This window comes from Oncorhynchus nerka, linkage group LG16, assembly GCF_034236695.1.
Source record: "Oncorhynchus nerka isolate Pitt River linkage group LG16, Oner_Uvic_2.0, whole genome shotgun sequence".
In the NCBI taxonomy this organism is placed as follows: domain Eukaryota; kingdom Metazoa; phylum Chordata; class Actinopteri; order Salmoniformes; family Salmonidae; genus Oncorhynchus; species Oncorhynchus nerka.
The window spans coordinates 27,923,263-27,932,296 of record NC_088411.1 but is presented as its reverse complement, the minus strand read 5'-3'; the positions used below and the strand labels follow the sequence as shown (position 1 = coordinate 27,932,296).

General features: G+C 43.9%; 1 protein-coding gene across 1 annotated transcript; it reads right to left on the bottom strand.

Annotated features, from left to right (window-relative positions):
* Positions 1-2,084: 2,084 nt before the first annotated feature.
* On the bottom strand, positions 2,085-8,714 carry LOC115144616 (ankyrin repeat domain-containing protein 1). The gene is made up of 9 exons (XM_029685654.2): positions 8,544-8,714; positions 7,126-7,308; positions 6,896-7,018; positions 6,621-6,728; positions 6,309-6,407; positions 6,015-6,113; positions 5,735-5,833; positions 4,188-4,286; positions 2,085-3,963 (listed from the first exon to the last, which is right to left on the bottom strand). Exons 1-9 carry the CDS (start codon positions 8,568-8,570, stop codon positions 3,880-3,882), a joined length of 921 nt encoding a protein of 306 aa, XP_029541514.1. The 5' UTR covers positions 8,571-8,714; the 3' UTR covers positions 2,085-3,879.
* Between the last annotated feature and the right edge of the window lie 320 nt (positions 8,715-9,034).

The following is a 9,034-nucleotide window of genomic DNA, read 5'->3' as shown; positions in this document are numbered from 1 at the left end:
AATTGCATATATTTGAAACTATCTACTTTGGTGAGTCCAAAATTACTTTTGAATTCTCTCATGGAAATAAATGCAATTCATGTTACCAAGTCATTTATGGTTTCTTATGCCTTTAGTTTTCAATGTGGACCAGTTTATCAGTGAATTCTGAAAAGCTACCCAAGGATTATTCGACTAGGTTGTGTTTTAAGGGAGTAATATTGGTTCTTGTAGAGTAAGTTTAATTTTCTTCCATATTTTTATAGTGTTCTTAACTATGAAGTTGTTCATGTTCTTAGCTTTATCTTTTGAAAATGAGGTACTGAGCTGGGCCGGCAGGGCTTCCACCAGGGTATCTCACTCCTTCCTCCATTTCAGTAGGTCCTGTTCCTTCTCACTGAGCTGGGCCGACAGGGCTTCCACCAGAGTATCTCGCTCCTTCCTCCATTTCAGTAGGTCCTGTTCCTTCTCACTGAGCTGGGCCGGCAGGGCTTCCACCAGGGTATCTCGCTCCTTCCTCCATTTCAGTAGGTCCTGTTCCTTCTCACTGAGCTGGGCCGGCAGGGCTTCCACCAGGGTATCTCGCTCCTTCCTTCATTTCAGTAGGTCCTGTTCCTTCTCACTGAGCTGGGCCGGCAGGGCTTCCACCAGGGTATCTCGCTCCTTCCTCCATTTCAGTAGGTCCTGTTCCTTCTCACTGAGCTGGGCCGGCAGGGCTTACACCACGGTATCTCGCTCCTTCCTCCATTTCAGTAGTTCCTGTTCCCTCTCACTGAGCTGGGCTGACAGGGCTTCCACCAGGGTATCTCGCTCCTTCCTCCATTTCAGTAGGTCCTGTTCCTTCTCACTGAGCTGGGCCGGCAGGGCTTCCACCAGGGTATCTCGCTCCTTCCTCCATTTCAGTAGGTCCTGTTCCTTCTCACTGAGCTGGGCCGGCAGGGCTTCCACCAGGGTATCTCGCTCCTTCCTTCATTTCAGTAGGTCCTGTTCCTTCTCACTGAGCTGGGCCGGCAGGGCTTCCACCAGGGTATCTCGCTCCTTCCTCCATTTCAGTAGGTCCTGTTCCTTCTCACTGAGCTGGGCCGGCAGGGCTTACACCACGGTATCTCGCTCCTTCCTCCATTTCAGTAGTTCCTGTTCCCTCTCACTGAGCTGGGCTGACAGGGCTTCCACCAGGGTATCTCGCTCCTTCCTCCATTTCAGTAGGTCCTGTTCCTTCTCACTGAGCTGGGCCGACAGGGCTTCCACCACGGTATCTCGCTCCTTCCTCCATTTCAGTAGGTCCTGTTCCTTCACACTGAGCTGGGCCGACAGGGCTTCCACCACGGTATCTCGCTCCTTCCTCCATTTCAGTAGGCCCTGTTCCTTCACACTGAGCTGGGCCGGCAGGGCTTCCACCAGGGTATCTCGCTCCTTCCTCCATTTCAGTAGGTCCTGTTCCTTCTCACTGAGCTGGGCCGACAGGGCTTCCACCACGGTATCTCGCTCCTTCCTCCATTTCAGTAGGTCCTGTTCCTTCTCACTGAGCTGGGCCGACAGGGCTTCCACCACGGTATCTCGCTCCTTCCTCCATTTCAGTAGGTCCTGTTCCTTCTCACTGAGCTGGGCCGACAGGGCTTCCACCAGGGTTATACACAGAGGAGTTTCTTTAGACTCAGTAGAGGGTTAAGCAGCTCTATTCTAAGGGTAATTTGTACAGGGAGTTATTTTACCAATTGGGTTTGCTGTTTGATGTGTGGCTCGGGGTCGTCTGCAAACTTTCTCATCTCCTGGTTCCTCTTGTACTCTGCCTTAGATAATATCCATATGCCCACATCTCTATGATTTACTTTGATCTCTGCTTCAACACAGATCTTCCTTAGTCTGTTTTTAAAACCACTATCCTGAATTCGTCAGCCAAACAGCAGCCCCTTCACTTGATTTGCTATAAAGCTGAGGGATGGGGCTGGAGAAAGCCAAGGTAAGCTGATCCAATCTTAAATTCAGAGAAATTATGAATGCAAGGACCACCCAGTTTAATATTTTGAAGCTATAGGCTACACTGTTTGCTTACAGAGACTCAAATATCAAAAACATTTACAATTGATCACAAAATAAGTATTTGAAAATATCAGATTGGTTTATTGACTTAAACAAACAATAAATAACAAGCATAATATACAGATTAACTTTACAATAAATACAAAACTCAGTGAGGTCTCTTGACGCTTTGCATTCTAGTCTTTTCAACAAAAAAAAAAAACATCAAAAATATCACTCAAATTATCTCCTATTTAAAACATTCTCTAAACCAACAACAACTTTCCATTCCAGCTCACTACTATCACTTCTGTCTGTGTGTTTAGACTGAAACAGGTGAATGTAACCAGAAACTAGCTTTGGTTAATACTCATTTTTTGTTCAGTCTTTTGAGCATACAATTGTACTGTAAGTATTCCAGTAACATATCACCTTGTAAAATCCCACAGTACATGCAATTGCATTTGTCTTGCTCTTGCTCTTGTTGCTGGTGATTCTCTGATCCACCTCTACGCAGACGACACCATTCTGTATACATCTGGCCCTTCTTTGGACACCGTGCTAACAAACCTCCAAATGAGCTTCAATGCCATACAACACTCCTTCCGAGGCCTCCAACGGCTTTTAAATGCAAGTAAAACTAAGTGCATGCTCTTCAACCGATTGCTGCACGCACCCTCACGCCTGACTAGCATCACTACTCTGGACAGTTCTGACTTAGAATATGTGGACAATTACAAATACCTAGGTGTCTGGTTAGACTGTAAACTCTCCTTCCAGACTCACATTAAGCATCCAAAATTAAATCTAGAATCAGCTTCCTATTTCGCAACAAAGCCTCCTTCACTCATGCTGCCAAACATACCCTCGTAAAACTGACCGTCCTACCGATCCTTGACTTCGGCGATGTCATTTACAAAATAGCCCCCAACACTCTACTCAGCAAACTGGATGTAGTCTATCACAGTACCATCCGTTTTGTCACCAAAGCCCCATATACTGCCCACCACTGCGACCTGTATGCTCTCGTTGGCTGGCCCTCACTAGATATTCGTCGCCAAACCCACTGGCTCCAGATCATCTATAAGTCTCTGCTAGGTAAAGCCCCGCCTTATCTCAGCTCACTGGTCACTATAGCAACACCCACCCGTAGCACGCGCTCCAGCAGGTATATTTCACTGGTTTTCCCCAAAGCCAACACTTCCTTTGGCCACCTTTCCTTCCAGTTCTCTGCTGCCAATGATTGGAACGAATTGCAAAATCCATGAAGCTGGAGTCTTATATATCTCCCTCTCTAACTTTAAGCATCAGCTGTCAGAGCAGCTTACACAGCCAATCTGGAAATACCACACCCAACTACCTCATCCCCATATTGTTACTTATCCTCTTGCTCTTTTGCACCCCAGTATCTCTACTTGCACATCATCATCATTCCAGTGTTAACGCTAAATTGTCATTTATTTTGCCTCTATGGCCTATTTATTGCCTTACCTCCCTACTCTTCTACATTTGCACACACTGTACATAGATTTTTATATTGTGTTATTGACTGTACGTTTGTTTATGTGTAACACTGTGTTGTTGTTTTTGCTTTGCTTTGCTTTATCTTGACCAGGTTGTAAATGAGAACTTGTTCACAACTGCCCTACCTGGTTAAATAAAGGTGAAATAAAAATAAAACCAACAATCACATAAATCTCCCCAGAATCTCAATAGCCAACTTCAACACAACATCAAAATGCATGGAAGCTACAGCTCTAACATTGGCCAGCAATATCGGCATTCAACAATTCTATCAGTATCAGTTATCAATGACAATCTGAATGAATGGATGGATTTCAATAGCCATAGATCTCCCCAAGACCTTGAGAAGTCATTGTTCTATTTAACATTGTTGATGTTACACAGGAGGTTTTTAGCACCACTCTGCCAGGCCAGAAGATTCTCACTAGGGGACTTGCCTTCCTGCAAGGGGAAAAAACACAAACATCCAAATGAACTAAGCATTTGTAAAATGGATCACCTTACTGTATCAAACATCAATATTCAAATGGACTGTAAATGGTGCTATGCTCACACAATAGCCAGTAACAATCATACCGACGTCACTGGAATATACTCAATGAATGTGAAAAGATGAGCCAAAATTGTATGAGGACAGACATGTTGGAAGATTATGGAGTACTTACACTGTTCTTAGTTTTAAGACTGGCTCCATACATCAGCAGCAGCCTGATCATTTTGAATCGGTTTATCCTCACTGCATCGTGCATGGGTGTGTCTCCATCCTGGTCATAAACAAAGTAGCTATTAAAAACGCAATACACAACCATACTATACAATAGTGCAAATCAAATCAAATCCAAATGTATTGGTCACATACACATATTTAGCAGCCTCATTAAATATAAATTAAATAGTACCCGCAAAACACCAGTCTCAACGTCAACAGTGAAGAGGCGACTCCGGGATGCTGGCCTTCTATGCAGAGTTGCAAAGAAAAAGCCATATCTCAGACTGGCCAATAAAAATAAAAGATTAAGATGGGCAAAAGAACACAGACACTGGACAGAGGAACTCTGCTTAGAAGGCCAGCATCCCGGAGTCGCCTCTTTACCGTTGACGTTGAGACTGGTGTTTTGTGGGTACTATTTAATGAAGCTGCCAGTTGAGGACTTGTGAGACGTCTGTTTCTCTAACTAGACACTCTAATGTCCTCTTGCTCAGTTGTGCACCGGGGCCTCCCACTCCTCTTTCTATTCTGGTTAGACCCAGTTTGGCCTGTTCTGTGAAGGGAGTAGTACACAGAATTGTACGAGATCTTTAGTTTCTTGGCAATTTTCTCGCATGGAATAGCCTTCATTTCTCAGAACAAGAATAGACTGACGAGTTTCAGAAGAAATGTATTTGTTTCTGTCCATTTTGAGCCTGTAATCGAACCCACAAATGCTGATGCTCCAGATACTCAACTAGTCTAAAGAAGGCCCCGTTTTATTGCTTCTTTAATCAGGACAACAGTTTTCAGCTGTGCTAACATAATTGCAAAATGGTTTTCTAATGATCAATTAGCCTTTTAAAATGATAAACTTGTATTAGCTAACACAACGTGCCATTTGAACACAGGAGTGATGGTTGCTGATAATGGGCCTCTGTACGCCTATGTAGATATTCCATTAAAAATCAGCCATTTCCAGCTACAATAGTCATTTCCAACATTAACTATGTCGACACTGTATTTCTGATCAATTTTATGTTATTTTAATGGACAAAAAAAATAAGCTTTTCTTTCAAAAACAAGGACATTTCTAAGTGACCCAAAACATTTTGATCGGTAATGTAAATATTAGGAAGAGCAATGACGGAGTGGCATTGACTAAAATACAGTAGAATAGAATACAGTATATACATGAGTAAAGCAGTATGTAAACATTATTAAAGTGGCTAGTGTTCCATTATTAAAGTGGCCAGTGATTCCAAGTCCATGTACTATATATAGGGCAGCAGCCTCTAAGAGTAACTGGGTGGTAGCCGGCAAGTGATGGCTATTTAACAGCCTTGAGATAGAAGCTATTTTTCAGTCTCTCGGTCCTAGCTTTGATGTACCTGTACTGACCTCGCCTTCTGGATGATAGCGGGAGTACAAATGATAGCATGGAGTACAATTGGTGGGTTTGCGAAGCCTCTCTGTGATTTGCCCCATGCTTGCATTTGTCATATTAGGGTTTGTATGTCTTACTCTGTCTTTAGCGTTGACGTCTGCTCCACAGTGGATGAGGTGCTCAGCACATTCATTGTGTCCCGTCCTCACTGCCACATGGAGAGGAGTGCTGCGCAGCTGAGAGAAAACAGAGAGGGGGGGGTCAGACCACAAACACAGACTGCTCAACTATCCATATACCATTTAATATGCTCTATATATGGCTCTGGACTGTATATATCCCTAAGTAAAACCCTATATGTTTTTGATGTTGGGCATCACAAATTGGGTTTAAGGGCTCTCTGTCTCAGTGTTGTACCTTGTCTCTGGAGTTGAACTTCCCTCCTTCATTGAGAAGCAGCTCCAGAGTAGTCAAGCTGCCTCCCCTGCAGGCCCAGTGTACTGAAGTGGCATCCAACTGGAGGGAGTGGGCAAAACAAACAGTGTTAGGATGATGACAGTTCCCAGCCATTCTGAACCATTTCCCATGTACTGTATGTAATTAGAGCTCTGATGAGTGATTGAGTGAGCAAGTGAGTGAGAGTGCGTGTATGCTTGCATGACTGCGTGAGTATCTGAGTTTGTGACTAAGAGAAAGAGAGAGAGAACTTACTCTGTCTTTCTTCTCAATGGAAGCCCCAGCCTCCAGCAGTCTCTTCACAATCTCCACATGGCCCTTGGATGAGGCTTTGTGTAGTGCTGTCCTTAGGAACTGTAAGAGAGGGAGGGCAGACAGAGTTAAGTGAGATTCGTTTGGCTTCCTGTTACTTGTCCTGTGGCATTGTGAGACTAGTGTTATATTGGCCTTCGGCTGTCTGTAACTCAAGATGTTGTATCTCAATCGATGTAGCTTCTGGCATGTCAAAAGACTGACTTAGATGGCTGTCCATGTGTCATCATAAGAGAGACATGATGCGGTACTCACATGATCACCGACGTTGGGGTCACCTCCATCTGACAGGTACTTCTCAATCACAGGCAGTTTATTTTCCATAGCTGCTTTCAGGAACGTGTCTTCATCCACTGTGTCGGGCTGTGTGACAATGAAAAGAGACATGTTGCATTAGCTTAGTGCCGTTTGACTTGTTTTAATCCGTTGCCGGCCTTTCTACATTGAATTCCCTCTTCTTGATTATGGTGAGGAATTTTAAAGAAAGAAGGAGAGAAAGATTGTGTAGAGTGAATAGTGGCGGGACGTACAATGATCTCTGGCTCTGGTTCTTTCCTGTTCTGCACCTTCCTCTCCCTCCTCCTCTTCCTCAGTTTCAGGATGTTGAAAAGGTCATCCACGGTCTCTAGTTTCAGCCGGCCTGATTTGTCGGTCTGAAAAGGAATAAGGTATACAGAATGTTGGGCCACATTTTGGAAGGCAAGTAGAATGTTCAGTGTTTCTAATTGAGTACTAAGCATATGAGGAAATAAAAACTCACATTGAGATTGACAACTGTGATCTCCTCCTGAGTGCTGTTCTCATTCTCCTCTGGGATAAGGTCTTTGTGTGACCTCCGGCCATCCTGTTTCTCCTGGTTGACGGCTGCCTCGTACACACTCTCTGAACACGCCCCCGATAGGTGCTGGCCTGCCTCCTTTCCCTCACACCTTTTACCAGTGACCTGGGAGAGAAAACAGATTGGAGATGAGCTGGCCATCCACCTAAGCAGTACTTTCTATTCCAAGAAAGGAAAAAACAGAATAGAGGACAGGTAGCCATTCACAACAAAGCCTTCCCTCTGTGAGATGTTTCTGTCCTAATAAAGGACCAAAGAAGGAAGTATTGGGGTGCTAATAGAGAAATGTGTGCTGTCTAATGTCCAACTCATTTACAGACTGATCAAAGCCAACCCTTTTAGATGACTGGGCAGACAACCAACTGCTGGATTATTTTGGACCAAATGAAAACCATAATGTTTTGTTAATTGTATGTACAGATAGATGTAGGATCTTAATTTGAGCATGTTTGCTACATCAGAAAAAAAATCCTGCAGTAACAGGAATTAATGTGAATTATTATGTGGATTATAATTAATGGACATTTTTGTAGGAGATTGATACAGTTGTCATGAGGGAAAATCAAGTCTGAAATGTGTGGAAAGATTGAAAAATGGAGATTACCAAACGGAAAGATCTCCTACAGAGCCGGCTCTAGCCTTTTGGGGGCCCTAAACGAGATTTGGTTGCCCCCCCCCCCCCCCCCTTGCAGGCAAAACATTTTAGTGGCTCCCCTCTTGACAGCAGAGAGATTTTTTTGTTTTAAAGTACATTTCCTGCAATTCTACATATTTCGCCATGGGGTGTAGAGAAAATGTTGCCGTTGTAAAACTAGTGCTCTGCAGTTCTACACAGCAATTTTATAAGACATTTCCTGAAATTCTATACATTTTGCCATGATTTATACCATTTTAGTAATATCATAGTGAGAGGGACTTAAAAATGTATGAGGGCCCCCTGGAGGACAGGGCCTCTAGGCATGTGCCCTGCATGCACGATTGCTATTCAGCTATGATTACTACAAGTTTAGATAGCTGGCTAGACTAATTTACCAATATAAAAATTGTTAGTTGACATTGCTAATTGAGTGACTGTCAGTGATTGGCATAACAAGATAAAAATTGCTGATGCAGAACCAAATTTCGAACTTGCACCTTATATATATATTCTACGAGTCTAACTCTCAACAGTAAATTAATTGAGAGCCAGACAGAGGCCCTAAGCGTTTATGCCTGGAGCCGGCCCTGTCTACCTATCAGAGACTAATATTGTCAGCAACAACATCTAGAATGCCCAAACCCAGAGGAAATAATAGATTAGGCAGAGTGAATCCCGATCACACATGCAAAAAACAACCTACCAGCTCTTCAACGCTGTGCAGTCCCATGTCTAGTCTGTCTGTGTGATAAAAAGTATTCCAGTGTCTCAACTCCCGAAGTGGCCAGTCTCAATTCTGTTCTGGGTGAGGATGAGATCCATCATCTCTTATATAGCCTACGAGTTTGTGATTAGGAACCAAAAAAAAAACAGAAATGAGGTCATGTTTCCCGCTATTCACCCTTTACCATCTCGCGCAGCCCCAGCCAAGGTGTCTCGTCAGTGGTCACGCCTGGCATGCGTCCGTGGTATGCGCTGATGTCACCATTGCTGGCTTGTAAAAATGTAATTCCTTAACCGCTAGACACCTTCAATCATTTGCACCCTCCTCATAGATAAGGTGACATCGCAGAATGCCTGCCTAATGGCTAGTCAGTCAGAGCTGATTTATTGCGCGGACGGTGACAAAACTTCTCAACTATGCGCTTCCGTTCGTGATACCCACTCGCACTTGCCATAAACAGCTGACTGACA